At 41.6% G+C, this 20,807-nt stretch overlaps 1 protein-coding gene and 1 long non-coding RNA gene across 5 annotated transcripts in view; both read left to right on the plus strand.

Annotated features, from left to right (window-relative positions):
- Positions 1–20,807, plus strand: part of LOC147016688 (phospholipid phosphatase-related protein type 5-like) — a 67,511-nt gene that overhangs the window by 3,768 nt on the left and 42,936 nt on the right. For all 3 annotated transcript variants that reach the window (XM_085845614.1, XM_085845613.1, XM_085845612.1), the window contains exon 3: positions 11,310–11,498. In XM_085845614.1, the coding sequence (XP_085701740.1) occupies positions 11,310–11,498 (189 nt within the window). The remainder of the gene's footprint in view (positions 1–11,309; positions 11,499–20,807) is intronic.
- Positions 11,911–15,436, plus strand: LOC147016689 (uncharacterized). 2 transcript variants are annotated; one of them, XR_015049154.1, is made up of 4 exons: positions 11,911–13,198; positions 13,290–13,478; positions 13,663–13,741; positions 13,829–15,436. It is a non-coding gene; the product is annotated as an uncharacterized LOC147016689 (long non-coding RNA). The 2 variants fall into 2 exon arrangements; XR_015049153.1 differs by having other exon boundaries at positions 11,911–13,478.

Genomic DNA, 20,807 nt, shown 5'->3' on the forward strand with positions numbered 1-20,807 from the left:
TGTTACCTTTCAAAACTCTAAACCATGTATTTAACCGAGTGATGCACCCATAAGTGTGCGCAACCTTCCTAATCTGGCCGAGCAACCACAGATCATAAGCACTCTGAGCTGTATTGAGCCAGCTCATGTAACGAAACCGAAATCATCAAATGAGATCAGCACAATGAGCAGAATCCAACCCCAAGACTTGGTACATTTACTTAACAATTAAATGGCCAGCGCCGAGAACAGTCAGGCTTTACACCAAAGAGGTCAATAATTGACTGTATCCTTGCTCTTCAGGTCGTCACCGAACGCAGACGAGAGTTTCAGCAGGGGCTGCTTGCAGCCTATGTTGATCTCTGCAAAGCGTTAGATTCAGTGAATCAGGATGCTCTCTGGAGATTTCTTAATCTTCATGGGGTGCCACCAAAACTGATCAATCTGATGTCTGAACTATACTCTGGTAATGAGAGTGCTGTGAGATGTGGTGATAACATCTCTGACATTTCTATTTGTTACTGGAGTTCTTCAGGGGTGTGAACTGGCCTCCACACTTTTCAGCATTTGTATGGACTGGATTCTGGGGAGGATGTCAGAGAGATAAAGCTGCGGTGCATCGTTTGGGAATGTAAAGATCTCGGATCTTGATTTTGCAGATGATGTAGTCATCTTGGCAGAGGCTCTGGATGTCCTTTTGGGGCCCTTGAGGTGCTGAATGAGGAGTCTGAGCCACTTGGATTACGTGTTTCCTGGGTCAAAACCAAAATCCAGGCTTTCCATGACATCTTGGATGCTGCTATCCTGTCTGTACCTGTTTGTGATGAGGATGTTGAGGTCACGGAGAGATTCACTTACATTGGCAGTGATATTCATGTCTCTGCTGGCTGTGAGCCAGAGGTCAATAGATGTTTGGTTTGGGCCTGGGGAGTCATGGTTTCACCGGATCATGGGGTGTGGCGCTGCCGGTACCTGTGCAGGTGGACGAAAGTCTGATTCTTCAGGTCCTTGGTGTTTCCATTCTTGCAATACGGAAGTGAGACTTGGACTCTGACCAGGGTTCTGAGATATAGACTTAACTCCTTAAGTGCCAGGTCTCTTCGGAGAATTCTTGGCTTTCGCTGGTCAGACTTTATGTCCAACGAGTGGTTGCTGAGAGAGACTCAAATTAAATGAGATTCGTTACCCACATAGTGCGTGAGCATCAGCTGCGGCTGTCTGGACATGTGGCTCGTTTTCCTGATGCTGATCCTGCTCACCAGATTCTCTCAACGAGGGAGCCTCATGAATGGAGGAGGCCGATGGGCCGACCACATGCCTCGTGGTTGCAGCAAGTTGATTGGCATCTCAAGGAGATGGGGATGGGCCAGGCATCTGTCGAGAGCTTGGTTTTTCAAACCCGGGGGCGCAACCCCAAGTGGGGTCGCCGAGCAAATTTCGTGGGGTCGCGGGCATCCGCTTGCAGCGAAAAAAATTGTCTGTTTTCGATCAGTGTTCGCTTTTACGGGATATAATATAAACGATTCGTTCAAAGTATGGGAACCGCAAAGCGCAACATGACGCTTGGAGTGGGATCCAGCCGATGCGCGGGCTCGCTGAAGGGCGGTTCATTTTGGCGGGAAATTAGTGGTTTGATACACGGCCTCTGAGACTCAGACTCTGACTCTATCATTAGCGACTATTCACGTCTCCACGTACGACTCGAGACATTATTTATTATGGCAGCACCGGCCACCAGCAAATCTCGAGAACGTTCTTACCAGGATAAATTTCTGGACCTTGGATTTTACTACGTGGTGGATAAAAGTGGGGCACAGAGGCCTCTCTGTGTGATTTGTTTTGAAGTGCTTTCTACGGAGTCTATGAAACAAAATTAGTTGCACAGGCATTTGACTACAAAACATGCGCCTTATCAGGATAAGGGGAGAGCGTTCTTTGCGAGGAAACTTCTTGCACTCAAGAATACGCGTCTTGACAGAGAGGGTACATGCCATCAGAACAATTCTCGGGCATTAGAGGCCTCGTATCGAGTGTCGCTCCATGTTGCCAAGACTAGAAAGCCTGACCCCATTGCGGAAGAACTCATGCTGCCATGTGCAAAGGACATGGTATCTCTGATGGTTGGGGATTAAGCGGCGAAGAAACTGGCAGTTATACCCCTCTCTGACAACACCATCCAACGCAGAATTGAAGATATGAGTCTGGACGTAACGGCCCAGGTCGTACAGAAAATCAAGGAATCGCCGTGGCACGCCATACAGTTGGACGAGTCCACTGATATCGCATCGTACACGCAACTCATCGTCTGGGTCCGCATCATCAAGGCTGATAACTTTGTCGATGACCCTCTGCTCATCAAACCATTGGAGGCCACCGCCAAAAGCGAGGACATTTTTGGGAAGGTAGAGCAGTTTTATCGTGACCATGATCTGGACTTCGGAAAGTTGCTCGGTTCTACAACAGACGGCGCGCCAGCAATGTTAGGAGTGCGTTCTGGATTCAAGGCTAAATTGCTTGAGGTGGCTCCTCAGACCTCCATGGTACACTGCACGATTCACTGAGAAGCGCTCGCCTCTCGTACTTTGCCAGAAACCTTGCAGAGCATGCTCTCAGAAGTCGTAAAAATGGTGAATCGCATCAAATCGAGCGCCCTCAACACTAAGTTATTCAGGCTATTTTGCCAGGAGATGGACGCCGACCATAAGAATTTACTATTCTACACTCAAGTCAGATGGTTATCTCGAGGAAACCTTCTTCTGCGCGTTTACGAGCTCAAAGATGAACTGAAGGAGTTCCTACGCACACAAGGGAAAACGGCATGGGTAGTGTTGCTTGAGTCGGACTCTTGTCTGTCAGAACTGTGCTATCTTGTTGACATCTTTGAACGTCTCAATGTCCTCAACCACTCCAAGGCAAAGACGCCAACCTCATGATTTTTCACGACAAAATGAGCGGATTTCTGGCGACTCTAAAATTACTGGCAGACAAAGCAGCTGTTAAGTGCTTCAGCCTTTTCCCCCATCTGGTGGAGCATCTAACGACCTGCCAGTATGATGATACTGAGCTCGACAGTCTTTCTGGGGAGATAGCACGTCACCTTCGGTGGCTCATTGAACAGTTCCAGCACTATTTCCCTGAGCTGGATGTGCAGTCCTTTTCTGTGGTTCGAGACCCTTTCACGGCTCCACTGGACTCGATTGCTGATGAAGATGATACAGCGCAGGAAGAGCTTGTACAGCTCCAGCAGGATTCAGGAGCGCAGGCTCTTGTGCGGACGAAATCGTTGTCGACATTCTGGTGCAAAATGCTGCCGTCGTACCCGACTCTGTCACGGCGCGCCATTCAGGTTCTCATGCCATATCCTTCATCATACTTTTGTGAGCAGTCATTCTCCACCATGGTGGTGATTAAAACAAAGTACAGAAATCGCCGAGAAATGGAGCATGATATGATCCTGGCATTGTCATCTATTTCTCCACGAATAGAGAAGTTGGTTTCTGAAAAACAGGCTCATCCTTCTCACTGATATATCAAAATGTCATTCGGACTAAACTTCTGAAACATTCAACTGTACTATTTGGCCCTCCGTTTACTCGTTTATGAAAACATGACAATGGTGAATAAAGTAAACAGTAAATGTTCTTGTGTCATATGAAATCTTATCTTGTATATTATGAATTGGGTTTTGAATCTTTTGGGTCGTGCGATGTAGAGAGGTTCTGAAATTGGGTCGCCAGTAAAAAAAAGTTTGAAAACCACTGGTCTCGAGGATGGCCAGATGGAGGCCTCTGGAGTACTGGTGGAAAGTTGGATGCAGCAATGCGCTGCTCCGGTGCATGCTCCCATACCTGACCTGACCTGAGGATTACATGAAGCAATAACCAGCATGCAATGAACAAATACAAATGGATCAGTAAATAAACCTGGTTATTACACTTACCGCCCTCAAACAAACCAAATGTCACAGATTTCTTAACTGGTCTTTATCTTAGGGCCGGGCAGTTCATGCACTCACGAAGAATACAGTTCAGGGAATTTCAACTCGAGAGGTCGATTTCAAACCCGGAGGCAAGCTGTGCAGGAGTCCTGACACAGAACTATTGACAGCTATCTGGTGCAACCTGCCATAAAAAGTCCTTGGGTTCCGTAATTGTGGCTTCCTCATGTCCCCTTTACTCTGGGGATTAAAAGTTCACAGCTCCGGTACACTCACCCTCACACATTCAGAGACTTAGGTGTTCTCCTACTTCCTGCCGTTCCTCCAAATGGCTGTCTGGCTGTCTCCTCATTCCCGCTCTCGCTCTCCCTCTCCCTCTCCTCTCTCTCTGCTTTGATATCTCTCTTCCAGTGCAGCTGTGACAGTCAACCGCCTCTCTATGTCAGCTGCATCGCCAACAGACCTCAAAAAGCTCCCTCTCTTCCCGAGCAGCCATTAAGATCAACTGATTTTATCCCCATGCTATGGTGACGCTAACTGCAGACGTTCTCAATGCATATTCACCATGCCTGCACATTCTCACACATAAACAGAGGATAAGAACCTTAAAAACGTACAGCTAGAGGTTTGAATATGGGAGGACAAAACAGTAGGGTGGGGAAAGGAAATATCTCACTGTACATTCGCAATGCATATCTATTGCACAAATAGCACGTCCTACGGATCTAAATAATTGCGAAGAAATAATCATCGTTCCACTGAACAGTTTTCTTAACCCCCAAATATCATTCTCCTTATGAAGGAGGGTATGTTTGATTACATTTTAAAAAATCAAACATTTAAACAGCTTGCGATGTGCACCTTGACCCCATGGCCAAACGACACAGTCCACCAAGACTGTCCCATGATCATACACATGCAACTCAGCCTGAAAGCTGAAGCATATGGTCAATCAAACGCACACATATACATAGCCCTGAAGGGTCAGAATACAATCAGAGGTGCTGAGAGGAGGTCAGGTAAGGGAGCATGCGCCAGAGCAGCGTGTCACTGTCTCCACTTTCTGCGTGTACTCCAGGGGCCTCCGTCTGGCCTTCCCCCAGGCAGATGCCTGGCCCATCCCCATCTCCTTGAGATGCCGATCAACCTGCTGCAAACACGAGGCACGTGGTCGGCCCATTGGTCTCCTCCATTCAGGAGACTCCCTCGCTGAGAGAATCTGGTGAGCAGGATCAGCGTCAGGAAAATGAGACATGTCCATACAGCCGCAGCTGATGCTCACGGACTATGCAGGTAACAAATCTCATTTGAGTCTCTCTCAGCAACCGCTCGTTGGACACAAAGTCCAACCAGCGATAGCCAAGGATTCTCCGAAGAGACCTGGTACCAAAGGAATTAAGTCTCCGTCTCAGATCCTTGGTCAGAGTCCAAGTCTCGCATCCATAGAGCAAGACTGGAAGCACCAAGGACGTGAAGACTCGTACTTTCGTCCTCCCGCACAGGTAACGGCAGTGCCACACCCCATGATCCAGTGAATCCATGACTCCCCAGGCCCGACCCAGACGTCTATTGACCTCTGACTCACAGCCAGCAGAGACATGAATATCACTGCCAAGGTAAGTGAATCTCTCCACGACCTCAACATGCTCACCACAAGCAGGCACAGACAGGACAGCAGCATCCAAGATGTCATTGAAAGCTTGGATCTCATTTTTGACCCAGGAAACCCGTAATCCCAACGGCTCCGACTCCTCATTCAGCACCTCGAGGGCCCCCAAAAGGATATCTAAAGTCTCTGCAAAGATGGCTGCATCATCTGCGAAATCAAGGTCAGAGATCTTGACATTCCCAAACTATGCACCGCAGCTTGATCTCTCCGACATCCTCCCGAGAATCCAGTCCATACAAGTGCTGAAAAGTGTGGGGGCCAGTACACACCCCTGACGAACTCCAGTAACAACTGGAAATAAGTCAGAGATGGTACCACCACACTTCACAGCACTCTCAGTACCAGAGTAGAGTTCAGGCATCAGATTGATCAGTTTTGGTGGCACGCCACGAATCCTCCAGAGGGCATCCCGATTCACTGAATGGAACGCTTGACAGAGATCAACATAGGCTGCAAGCAGCCCCTGCCGAAACTCTCGTCTCCATTCAGTGAGGACCCGAAGATCAAGGATACAGTCAATCGTTGACTTCTTTGGTGTAATGCCTGACTGCTCTGGACGCTGGTGCTCAAGCAGATGGTGGTGAACCCTATCAAGAATTATCCGAGCAAAGGCCTTGCCCGGCACTGAGAGCAGTGTCACCCCTTGCTAGTTATTGCAGTCTTGGCGATCACCATTCCCTTTCCAGAGAGAGACAACAAGGCCCCACTTTCAGTCAGTTGGGATGATGCCTGTGTTTCAGGCAGAGCAGAGAACTGCTTGCAACAACATAAGTGCAGCATTTCCACCAGCCTTGAGAAGTTCAGCATGGATGCCACAGATCCCTGGAGCTTTACCCCATTTCAACCGGTTCACCGCAGCCTGTGTTTCCACAAGCGAAGGTGGACCACACTTGATTGGAGGGTCAGCAACAGGGATTGTAACACACCTGACGTCCAACTCGACAACTGGTGGATCAGCCTGGTACAACCGCTCAAAGTAACCGGCCCAGCGGGCCTTCACTTCGGACTCCTCTGTCAAGAGCCTACCACCCTCTGCTCTAACTGCAGTACACCGAGGGATGGGCTTGGATGAATGCAATGCACGAATTCCCCTGTAAGCAGGACGAGAATCACTTGACCACAGCTGATGCTCTACCCCCTCACAGATTCCTCGCATATAGGCCTCCTTGTCCACCCTTAGCGCACGTACAGTTTTACGCCTCAGCTCCCTGAACAGCTCAGCTCTGCCATTCAGCCTGGCCCTGCGACTCTGGTCAATGGTATCCAGTGTCCCTTGAGAGACAAAATTCTTCTTTGCCCTGCCGTGAGTTCCAAGACATCCACCGGCAACATCAAGGACGGTGGTCTTGAAGGCACTCCACAACTCTTCAGGACCCCCCAAAGCACCCAGACCCCCAACTCTCTACTCAGCTTGTTCGCAAACTCCTCAGCTACCCTCTCATCCTTGAGCTTGCCAACATCCAGCCTAGGCTGGGATGGTATCATTCTCCTGGATTTAAGGTGCAACTTCAGAGTTGCTACACCAAGCTGGTGGTCAGTATTGAGGAACTGAGCACTCCGGTAGACCCTGCAGTTCTGGATCATCCTCCAGCGACCATCAACGAGGACATTGTCAATCTCCTTTGCCACACCACCAGCATTGGAATACCAAGTCCAGCGATGAGCTTGTGGGCACTGAAACCATGAACAGGCCACCCTAAGTCCATGACTTCTTGCAAAGTCAAGGAACTTTGTGCTCTTCTGGTTCATAGTTCCAGACCCATGGGGACCAACACACGTCTCATAGCCATCCCTATCAGTTCCAGTCGATGCAGTGAAATCCCCCAAGACTAGAAGTGAATCTCGTATGGGACACTGATCAACCACAGACTCGAGCGTGGCATGGAATGTGTCCTTCACAGCGAGATCACTCGCCTCAGTCAGAGCAGAAACAGAGACCAGGGAAATGACACCTAAGGAGTGACGAATCCTTCATCTCATAATACGCTCGTTGACCGGTGTTACCTCAATTATCATTGGAGTCAGCTTATTGGACACAGCTACAGCAACTCCTTGGGAATGGTAACCATCAGAGCGACCAGACCAATAGTAGGTGTAACCACCCACCATTGTCTCGCCACAATCCCATCTCCGAACCTCAGAGAGTGCTGCAAGGTTAATTCAAGTTGTGTAAGTGGAGCACGCAGCAGGCTCAGTCCCGTTACTTTTTAGACAGACCTCGTATATATGTATGTGTGTGTATATACAGGGTGTCCCAAAAAAATGTACTCACATTTTGGCTCCTCATAACTCATTGAATTTTTCATTTATTTTCATATCAAATTGACCATAATAATGGCAGAAGTACGACTCGGTTTTTGAAGAAAGAAAATTTATCATAAAGTGCTACTGGAAGTACGAAAACATCATGGAAGTGCAAAGACAATTTAGAAGACATTTTCACAAAGATCCACCAACGCGACGCACCATTGCTCGCATCCGAGATAAGTTTGAAACAGATGGAACTGTGCATGACGTCCATAAGGAGCGTTCAGGAAGACCACGGTCATCAACCACCCCCGCAAAGGAAAATCAATTGCTGGAAACCCTCCACCGATCCCCACGGAAATCTGTACGACAAATGGCTCATGAGAAAGGAATCCCAAAATGAAGTGCCCATCGCATTTTGAAACGAATTAATTGGAAAAGTTACATTCCAAAATTAATCCACGCTCGAAATGAAGACGATCCTGACCGGAGAGCTGAATTTTGTGAGTGGTACCTGGGCAAATGCGAAGAAGATGCAGCATTTCCATCCAAAATTGTTTGGAGTGATGAGGTCAGCTTCAAGTTAAATGGCTCAATTAACCGACACAATTGCACCTACTGGGCTCCAGAAAATCCACATGTTACTATGGAACACCATTTAAACTTACCAGGGGTTACTGTGTGGTGTGGGATATCAGCATTGGGCATCCTAGGGCCATTCTTTTTTGACCAAACTGTCACTGGGGATGTTTACTTAAACTTGCTGCAGGAATCTGTCAGTCCACGTGTCGAAGAGATATTTGGTGATGAAGAGATTTACTTTCAGCAAGATGGAGCACCTCCCCACTCCCACCGTGATGTAAGGGCCTATCTCGAAGCAACTTTTCCGAACAGATGGATTGGGCGAAGAGGTAGTGTTGAATTTCCTGCGCGTTCCACAGACCTCACTCCAAATGGACTTCTTTTTCTGGGGATATCTCAAAGATAAGGTTTACGGCTCAACATCAGCAACAGTCGAACTGAAAGAGGAAATTGAAAGACAATGTCTTGCAGTTCTAAATGAAATGATTCGTAACGCTGTTGAATCCATTGTTCCGTGTTATCGACTGTGTTTGCAACGTGATGGTCGTCAGTTTGAACATTTGTAAACATGCATTTATACATTTAACCATTAATCTTGTTTCTAAGTCACTAAACAATGCATTTATCATCATTTAAAGATTGAGTACATTTTTTCTGGACACCCTGTGTGTATATATATATATATATATATATATATATATATATATATATATATATATATATATATATATATATATATATATATATATATATATATATATATATATATATATATACACACACATACATGTATGTATGTATATGTATATATATATATATATATATATATATACACACATACATGTATGTATGTATATATATATATATATATATATATATATATATATATATATATATATATATATATATATATATATATACACATGTATGTATGTATGTATGTATATATATATATATATATATATATATATATATATATATATATATATATATATATATATATATATATATATATATATATATATATATATATATATGTATATATATATATACACATGTATGTATGTATATATATATATATATATATATATATATATATATATATATATATATATATATATATACACATGTATCTATGTATGTAAATATATATATATATATATATATATATATATATATATATGTATATGTATATATATATATATATACATATGTATATATGTATATGTATGTATATATATATATAAATATATATATATATATATATATATATATATATATATACACATGTATGTATGTATGTATATGTATATGTATATATATGTATATGTATATATATATATATATATATATATATATATATATATATATACATATATATATATATATGTTTTCACCACATGTGTGGTTAAGGTGTGGGAGGCTATTGACAAGTTGTGGCCAGCCGCGGACAATGTTTGGAAGGCCGTGGACAACATTTGCGAGGCTGCGGATAATGTTTGGTTGGCCGCAAACAAGGTGTGGGTGTCAGTGAACAAGGTGTGGGTGGCCATTGGCAACATTTGCGTGGCAGCAGACAAGGTGGGGGCAGCCCTGGACAAGTGGTGGGTGACTGCGGACAAGGGGTGGGAGGCTGCAGTCAAGGTGTGGGTGGCTGCGGACAAGATGTGGGAGACAGTTTCTCTGAAACAACTTGCCCTCTCTTCATGGAAGGTTAATCCGACTGAAGCCAAACTCGGTGCATGCCAAAAGTCCACAACTAGTGTGTGTCCATTCTCAGGAGAGCTAGAAAAGAACATATGGTTTGTCTAACCTCAAGAATGAACAATCAAACTTGTCTCCCTCCTCTAAACCTAGCATTAAACTCCTATATCCACCTTGAAGGCCTGCAAGGCCTTTATCTGCAGCTTGATGGAGTCCTGCTCTCCCCTCTGGGCTGGCTCCTCTGCCTCACATCTTACTCAGCTTGACGCCATGGAAACCAAGGTTTTCAAGATTATTGGAATCTCCCACGCTCAAGCTGAATCAATGGGCTTATCCCTTCACCATCACAGACAGGTCAGTGGTCTCTCTGTTCTCTACCACCTCCTTTCTGGTCTTGCATCCTCTGCTCTTCCCCTGCTTTGGCCTCCCCAAGGTTTGTGCAGGGCTCACAATGTCCACCATCAACTGGTAAAATTACCTAAATCCATGCAGGATCACTGCTCACTTCCACTCATTTGTTGCTCTTTTTTCCCACCTCTGGAAACAACTTCCATATTCTCTTCAATCTCATTCTTCCCTCCAGGTCTTCAAGACAGCTGTTCACCACCATCTCAGATCATCCCCAATCCAAAACCACGATCTTTTCTCCCCTCATTAACCCCATCCCCTCCCCACTCCACTCCCTCCTCCTTCCAAATTTCCAGTTTTCCCTTGGTAGAGTTTCCTCATTCTGTTTGCATCCTCTCCTACCCCTCATTCCTCCCCACACCCATTGCTTGTCCAAATCTGCCTTCATCTTGACCTTCGACTCTGCTGTTGGTGTCCCCACCCCATCTGTCTCTTCCTACTGTTCCTTTTGTCCTGTTATGCCCTGATCCGTTCAGTGTCCCAATACCAGCTCTTCCACAAGCCTAGACTATGTTTACAAAGAAAAAAATACAAAAAGCTATATTCCCCCCCCCAAAAAAAAAATTCAACATTTTCAGGTCTTATCAACATGCAAAGAAAATCAAGCAGCTGTAGCGACCATTCACAGCATGTTTGGGTGAATTTAAGTCATCATGATTTTTTTTTTTTAAATCTTCAATCCTTGATAGCATGTCTTTCCAGCAACAATTACAGCTTGTTTTTTTTACACCTGAATTTACAGTTCACGTTTGTTTCTCAAACTTGTTTTTTCTCACCTTGCAGATGGTAGTGATGGCTGCTGTGGTAATGGCAGCTTATTACTTGGAGTTTACAGATACCCTGCCAGCTAGGCCACAGGGTTTCTTCTGCCGCTCCCCAGGCCTAGCTCGGCCCGACCCAGGCCCAGAACAAGCAAGTGCTGTTCCACCTGCACTGCTGCTGGCACTTTCTATTGGCCTTCCTGCTGCTCTGGTACGACAACACATTGTACAACAGAATGATGTGTAAGTCCCATTCCCTCCTTCCTTCAATGTCCTTCAATCCTTCCCTCCATTTTCTTTGGCCCCTTCCTTTTCAAACAATTTGACAAACGTACAAATCCACTGTGCTGTGTGACAGAATTCTAATCCACACTGCATCACATGACAATATTATTTGTGATGAACTCCACCAATATTTTAGATTAACCTGAAGTCTAAAGGAGAAAGAGTCTGAGGCAAGAGATGCTTTACATTTAAAAGCTTACAGATGAGATCCAAAATATTTAATATGCAAGTATATATATATATATATATATATATATATATATATATATATATATATATATATATATATATATATATGTATATACATACATACATACATACATTTAAGGTCCCAAGATCCCAAGCCGGTCACCTTAGCCACTCAGGCAACACCAGGCTTCACATTGTAATGATACCGTACATACTTTATAGAAACATGTACGTGTTGTTGCTGTCAATTGGCCAATGCCTGCCCTGCACGAACAGGGTGGTGGCATGGAGACAGCCGATCGACCTCCCGAGAGCGACCTCGAATACATAAGATACGAAGTTTACCGACTTCCTGATAATATTCCACCGTTAAGCACACCCACATAGATCTGATTGGCCTTGGAGCAAATGTGTGTTGCGGCCCCACCCGCAATCAGGTTGATCGACAGTCTTAGTCCCACCCACCCCTCTGTTCCTGTCCTATTCCTTTACAAAGGAATGCAGTTTGTGTATTTTTTCTCATGGAATCCTTTCAAACTATTAAAATTTCGATCAGTTTGCACCTTCAAGTTTTTGTCACTTTGTATCATTTTTTGTAAAATCAGTGTGACAGTGCAGTAGATTTGTTTTTCAACCAATTTCATAGCTTAAACCAATTTTGAGTTAGGTTGTCAGAAATGAATAATAATAAGAATGACAAATGGGCACTTTTGGGTCTCTCATTTTTCTAGTTCAGTGATGATGTCAGGAGATGATAAATGGGGATTTCTGGGATGCCCATTCAAATGAATGGGGGGAAAGGGAAAAACTTTCTGACCAAAGCCCCAAAAGCCCAAAATAGGAGACTCATTTACTCCCCACCTATCCCCTTCCCTCCCATACAAGCAAATGTAAAATTGAGACTCATTTTCTCCCCACCTATCCCCTCCCCCTCCCATACAAACAAATGTAAAATTGAGACTATGAAAGATTGAGACTGACTGATTAAAGCACTTCTTCCCTTTCATATTTTCATTCTACTCAAAGAGTGAACCAATGAATATTTGCCCATGTTCGACTTTAGGGAATAACTTAATTTTCTTATACCATTCATTTCCATCGAGTATATTCACAAAGAATAACTTGGAACTTGGTTCTTCATTTAAATGTCTTTGTTGTGCAGAAATGCTCAAAATCATTTGAAGCAACTGTTTTAAAATGAGTCAGACTGCTTGAGAACCGAAGTGAAAATGCGAATCATTTCCTACGTGAGATGCACCATGAAAAGCCCATTGTTGTGTAATCTCCCATGATGTCATCAACTCGAGGATATTTATTACCAAAGCGAACTTCGTTCCTATTCAGTCTTATTCAGAGAATTTTGAGTCTTATTCAGAGAATGGAGTATTTAGAAGAGAACTCTGACCTTGCAGATCAATCGTTTTCACAAGATGAGAGGTGAGATCCATGGACCCATTCATTATTTGTTGTTTTATACAGAATTGAATCACTATACAACCAATAATTATTGTATGTCTTTTTCTAACAGGTTGTCCCCAATAAGAACATCGTTGATAACTGATCTGGAACATGAGGCCTTTGCATATCATGAAGAGTGGCAAAAAATGAATGACTTCCTTAAAGACATTCAATCGTTCAGAAGAGAATTGAATGACATTTTTGTTGGCTGGAAAGAGCTCCTCTCATGTCCTCTGACCTTGAATGAGTCGAGTCAAAGGTGAGAAAGTGTGTGTGTGTGTGTGTGTGTGTGTGTGTGTGTGTGTGTGTGTGTGTGTGTGTGTGTGTGTGTGTGTGTGTGTGTGTGTGTGTGTCTCTGTCTGTCTCTCTCTCTCCTTCTGTCTCTATCTCTGTCTATATCTCTCTTGAGTGTTGACTCATTATTTTTTAATTATATTTTTCAGTTTAAACACCTGTCTGGATGAACCAAACACACAACTTAATCTTCTGGAGGAATCTGACATGACGCTCAATCATCTGGAGGTAAATGTTATATTTATTATTTTATTAATATCATAATATAATCATCTTTATATACCCTAATTGTTCTTCACTCTTTGTTTTGAACAGAATGTGTTGACCGAGATTCAAAATCACAAACCATCAGACTGCTGCAAAATAATATTTTGTTCAATGTTTGTCATCTTGTTTTATTATGTATGCATTCCTTATAATTATCTGATTTTGAATTACAAGAAAAGAATAAAGGAGATGTAAAGGTAGGGGTGGGGTTAGGGTTGGGGGGGGGGTAGGTGCGCTCCGCCAACGACGCACCACCCCCCTCATCCGTCTCCCCTCCCTGTCTTTTATCTTTGTCTTTTGTAATTCCTGTGCATAAAATGAACCTAAAATCTCTTCCCCCTTTAAATCACACAATTTGTAAGTCCGAGAAACTGTACCGACGACATCAACAATTTTTAAAAGTTCATTTGTCCATCGCTTTGTATTACCTTTTTCAAAATGAGATTTACACCTGTATATTCTTACTATATCACCAATTTTGAACGTAGGCTTTCTGACATTAATCTCTTTTTCATATTTTAATTTTGTAAATGTTTCTGATGGCTTCGTTTTCGTTGAGGTATGAATCGTGTCATTGTACTTATCTACAATGTCCTGAATTAAAGATAACCATTGTTGAGAACCGAGTTGAGTGAATTTTTTATATAGTCTCTTTTTTTAAAGTGCGATTAAAACGCTCAATAGCAACCGCTTTTCCTTCATTCAAGGTGCTGTATAATGTAATGTTGTTATTTTTAAGAAAATTCATTAATATCTTGTTGCAGAATTCTGTACCCTCATCAGTCCACAATTTTTTTAGGTTTTCTCTTGCTTTTATTGAATATCTGTTGGAAAGATAACATAAGAGTATTACCTATTTTGTTTTTCAAAGGGACAACCCATGCATATCTCCTCCTCAAATCAATAACAGTTAAAGCATACTTGTACCCCTTATCATTATTGAGTTCAATTAAATCAGCGGACCAGATATAATCAACTTCCTTAGAATAAACCTTCCTTCTATGAAACTTTGTGATTATTGGTTTATGTAATTCATCAGATAATTGCTCTTCAATCTTAATGACATCATTAGAGCCTATAAGTTTTTTGAATTTCCAAGCCCAAGTTTCAATTTAGCACTGATCATCTTCCTCATGATGAATCTATCAACTTTTTCTCTCAAGGTTGGATTTTGTATCAGAGACAAATTATACAACATTTCTCTATCAGCTTCATGTTTTTCTTCCAACGTTGTGCTATGTTCATAATCAATATCATGCCTCATGCACTTCATCAACCCCATTGATAGGTTTGCTCCACGGTTTAGGATTGTCAGCCTCATCTAATCTTTTATTCAAGTTTGTTCCTGGACCACAGAAAGAATACCCTGGTAGATGTAATTCCCCTGGTATTCCAGTTGTAAATTTACTTCATGATAAAAACTTTTGTATATCTCCCCCTCATTTGTGTTTGGTGATGAATTCACTCTTTTTTGAGCCACACACTGAACATGTACCTTTTTGTATAACCCTATTATTTTTACTTTTAACAAACGAGATATTTTTACTCTTGGTTTTCTTTTTACATTTTAGATAATAACTCATTTATTTATGTGAAAAATTCCGACAGAGTGCGAAAACCTTTTTAGTTTCCAACATACACATTTGAATCTTAATTTTTAAAACATACAGAATCCTTAGAAATGTTTTCATTCTCTCCTCCACTTATTTAAGAAAAAAAAAAGTAAAACTTTAATTGAAGTCAATTACACCAACATCATCAATAATATGTTATTTCCTTCTTTCTCTCCTTTATCTCCACTTTCTTGTTTAAATCTTCTCCCTGAAACCGATGTTAATAGTCTTGACGCATATATTTCTAATAGACTTGCCAATTCTTTGTTTTAACCCTCGGTGCATTGAGATTGATTTATTTTCTGCAATACCTTTGATCTTTTTATAATCTCACTGGTTTCCATATTTTTATATTTATTTATTCTCTCTTTCCTCCCTCTTCCTCTCCTCCTTCTCTCTCCTCCTTCTCTCTCTTCTCCCTCTCCTCCTTCTCTCTCTTCTCCCTCTCCTCCTTCTCTCTTCTCCCTCTCCTCCTTCTCTCTCTTCTCCCTCTCCTCATCTCTCTTCTCAGTTTCTTCAACTCCTTCCTCATCCCTTACTATCCTCAAACCACTTTCACCCCATAGAATATCATACATATATTCATTTGGATTACTTGATATTCCTGCATCCAAAATAATCTTTTTTTAAAACAGGAAACCAATAAAATTTCTTCTGATTTTCTAAAATTGCCTTGTGTTTTCTTAACTTTAAAATTCTTTCATTATTTAACATTTTAGTTAAATCCAAAGTTGTTGGTTTATTAACATCAGTATAAAGCCAATCTTTTATTGAAAATACCTCATTCTTATGTTGTAGAACATATTTATTAAAATACCGAATACCCCTTTCTTGAAGGTATGCTTGGACACAGAAATGATAATTTTCTAGAAGCCTTCTTGCTGTCATTTATGTATTAGAAATATATGACAGATTAATATAATGACAGGAAATACCTCCCCATCTTCCCATAGTTAAATCAGTTTGTATTCCCTTACTTATTATATATAATCCTGTTCTTTGTGTTTTCATGATATAAACTATGGCAAAACCATTATTGATTTTACCCTTATTAAATTATTTTATTTGTTGTTTGCTAATCGTGCTTCCACAAAACTCATTCTCAGCACCAAGTGGATAATATTCTTCCTTACGAGACTGATTTAATTGTTCCAGGTCTTCTAGGTTAATTTTAAATGACCAATTATACCCTAAATCAATCATATTATATCCCCATTGTTCTATTCTCATACAAACGATACACCCTTCTTTATAAAATTTTATTTTAATTGGAACTGTGAATTCTGTATGACCCGGAGATAAAATCAACACTTCTGTATCTTTGGAATACACAGCCGTTTTATTTAAGGATATAGTGTTGCGAATCTGGAAGCTTACAGCACACAACATACAGGTCCTATTGAACAGTTATATCGGTAAGTATGTGTTTTAGTTAGGCTCCCCATCCCTTGTTTAAGGGGTGAATAAATGTAGATGCGCTGTGAGTTATTTTAAAAGTTAGGAGTTTTACATCAAGTACAACAACAACTACGGCTCCTACATGTCCAACTATAACAACGATAACCCTCTGCTCCCGGCATTCTCTGCGCGCTGATATGCCGGCATGTTCGGAATGCGTTCGGGGATGGAATTCCATTCCCAAATATGGACATGAACCGATTCGCTTGGCTGCGCGCCAAGTAAGGGAATGCGTCGTGTCCCACCCAACGATGAGCGAACTGAATTCCATTCCCCAATATGGTCATGAATCGGTTCGCTTGAACCGCGCCCGAGAGCGAGCCACGCCTGAGCAAACCGCGCCCGAAAGCGGGTCACAAGGAGCGAACCGCGCCCGAGAGCGATAAGAGGGACGTCGAGCGACAGAATCGAGAGATCGGGAGAGCGAGGGAATCGGCCAGAGCATCAGGATCGGTGGAAGCGTCAGAATCTGTCAGAGCGCATGAGGATCTGCTGGAGCTCGGAGAGGAAGACGCATCTCTCGAGGCTGGGCAAAAAGCATCTCGTCGCTGGCGTGCTCGGGTTCGTGGCTCGTCTTGTGGCTGGTGTGGTCCACGTCTGGCTGTCCTGGTTCCTTCTTGGCTGACTGGTGCTCCGGGAAGGTGCGGACGTCGAGCCGCGCGGTGTGGCCAGGTAGCCTGCTATTTTCTCGTCCCTCAGCTCGTCTTCCCTCTGAGCCGAAAGGATAATAAAGACCACATTGGGTCCGTTTCTTTTGGTGTGAATCTGAGTGTGGACCCGTCCGTAAGTAGGAATTGTATAAGTGCTCTGTGCTGTACATACTTGCATCTCGATAGTCGGATAACTCTGCTTCTTGCGTGCTTCCCCCTTTTCCCCATTATAAAGAAATACATTTGATAAATGTATCAGCTTGTTTCTGTGTTTCCTCCATTGACTTAGCGCGAAGCATGTTGGAGAATTAGCAAGGCCGTTGTTGCCGCCGTAAGGGGACATTTGGACCGACGGATCTCGGCGATCATCCGCTCGGGTCGCTCACGGTTCGAGCATGCTAGCGGCTCGTTCTGTACGAGCGCCATCAAGGGTGTGAATCCTCGTTGGAACGCCACGTGGTCTTCTAGGTATTTTGAAGATTGGCAAATAACCCTGTACCACGTGGTGGATTTCTTGACGATTCACGGTCCTGTAAGGGACTTTCGGAGTTTTGGAGTTTATACTTTCGGCGTTTTCCGAAAAGGTACGATCTAAATTCTGGGTGATCGGTAGAGTCGACCCTACTGCTCCACCTAGCGGTCATGCTCACAGCCGATACCTGGCCCGCAACAATATATTGTGATAAATCACTTAATTTCACCAAGTCCTTCGCGTCAGTCGGGCTTGGATAATTTATTAATTTTTAAGCATTTATCATATTAATATGTTTTGCTATACTATATTTCTGTCGTTCAGCCTGTGCCTTTGTGTAATAATTTGATAAATCAATATCCAGTTCTTGGGATACACCAAAGATATAACCATCTTTACCAACATGTCATTTATATTAGATTAAAAATAATGTCATTAAAAATTTTATTTTTGTTGAGTTGAAATAACACATCTGGACATAATTGACTACAACACTTGGAATTTAATAATTGGACTTGAAATGTTTGATAAACACCATTCTGTAAGAATTTTATTATTTCAACAGGTGGTGGAAGACCATAACTATCAAAATAATATTTGTCTTGACTATTAAAAAGACAAACCCAATGAGAACCGTTCCCATTATTATCTTCTAAGTTCATAATGATACTCTTCATATGTTTAGACACGTTTGTTAATTCATCTCTCATACAAATAACCGCATTATGAATTTTTAATTTCTTTCAGTATTTGATAAGTTCCAAATTTGATGTTTTATTCTTTCCAAATTATTTAAACCACTCATCAATGCTCATTTATTTATTAGAAAGATATAATCCATTACCCCTTTTAGTTAATTTTACACCTGCTTGTGCGATAGAAGAAAGAATATCTCCAACAAACAATCTCGCTTTATCAGGCAGACTTTCAAGTTTTTCAGAAAAATCTACAATTACACCACTTCCACGAATTTGTTTCTCCAACTCTTTGTTATGTCTTTCCAACTATTTTTGAGCCCGGAGTTGAGCCTTCCTTTCGTTGGCAGTTTTCACTGCTGCTGAAATACCACCCGTCAATGCTCCAGCCGCACTTAAACCAGCAAATAAAGGAATTAGAAATGTGCGAAATCTTCCACTCGTCTCTCTTATTGAATATTTCTTCAACATTGGTTTTGACATTTTAATTTTAAGTGAGGCAGTATCGTTCAAGATTTTCACCTTTTCTCTTGTGAGCAAAACATCAATTCTTACTGCTCCTTTTCTCTGAATTGTATTAACGTTAATCATACAAGGCTTTTGATTTTGAATACAAGATGATAGTTTATGAAGATTGATTTGATTAACATATACCCCAGTTGGCACTTTACTACTCATTTATTGATCAAAAAATTATGTGAGATATTATTCTGTAATTCTGTTTCTTCCAAAGCAAACAATATGTATCAACTTCTTCACTCTCTCCTCTTTCAATGTGTAGGGAAGTATCCACTCGATGAGACTTGACTGTGAAATTAGATTAGATTAGATCAGACTTTTAAATGCTGTTATTTCCAAAATGGGTTCTTTATTTCCATTGCTTTCACACACCTTTTGGTAAGACTTGTATGCTTCAGCATAATCATTTTTTCCCAACTAATTTCGAGTCTATCTCGTGGATAAAATGTTCCATCTGGAGAAACGCAAAGTTATTTCACCTCAGCATTATCACTCAATGCATTATTCTTATCAGTAGCAGTATCAACATCTGGTTTTTAAAAAATGAGCCACAGATATCGTGGCTTTCCTTCCAGAACACCCAAATTCCACGTGTAAGTGGTTTGGTTCAGTTTAACGTGTTGGCATCTTCTTTTAAGGAATGATACATTGAGTGTCTTCTTTGAGTTAAGTCTTCTATTCAACATCTCTTCTGTTTTGAGATTAGGAGTATATTCACTAATATACCAACTAATTTCATCAATTAGAAATTTATTGTGAGCAGAAAAAGCATTAGCCACACCACAAAAGCAATCTATTTTCATTATCATTCCTTTGCAGTTGAAATCTAATTTTAAGACCATACAGAACTTTATCATGATCACAAAATCCAAATATACCTTTAAGAGGAACTGCCACAGTAAACTATTACCTGCTTTTGTATCATCATTATGCATTCCTTTTCTTTGACTATATCCAGGGTCTGTGTTTGTTCCCGTTGCCATATCAGGAATAAAACCTTCAACAGAACCCTTTCCCATTCTATTATTGAATGAATATAGTGTAAATTTCATCATTTCAGATGTAGCAGAGACATAATCAACCACTTGAACGTCTTGTGTTCCAATATACAAATGAACACTATCAAACATTTTCCAGAAGAAATCCTTTACAAGTGCAGTGTTTGTGGTATTCGCAGCCTTAGTGAATGTAAATTTATACAACAAGAAACTTTTGACTAGATTCAAATAAGTTTGTTGATTATTTATTTCAAAAGTTTTTTCAGCAGAAGCAGTTGAACCAATTAGGTCTTTATGTTTAAGAATAGTTGAACCTATACCCATTAGAGTATCAATTATCCCATCTCCTCAAAATTGATGTCCGACGCCCCTTTGTTTCTTCGGTTTATAGAATCCGCTACCAAGATACATACCTTCACCCTTGTAGTATTGGGAAAGGAACATCCCATTCCCTGTAATTATTTTATATTTTCCCAACTCGTGTTTCCTCACAATAAGCATCGTATTTATTTATTGGAAAACTTCACGTAGGTGAATTCTGATGGATATAATTTCTCCATTAAAAGAAATCATGTGATTATCTTGGTCGGTTATCCTAAAATTTGCTCTATATGTGGTTTTT

This window comes from Eptatretus burgeri, chromosome 11, assembly GCF_056783735.1.
Source record: "Eptatretus burgeri isolate ZD-2024b chromosome 11, Ebu_testis_v1, whole genome shotgun sequence".
Classification (NCBI taxonomy): Eukaryota; Metazoa; Chordata; class Myxini; order Myxiniformes; family Myxinidae; genus Eptatretus; species Eptatretus burgeri.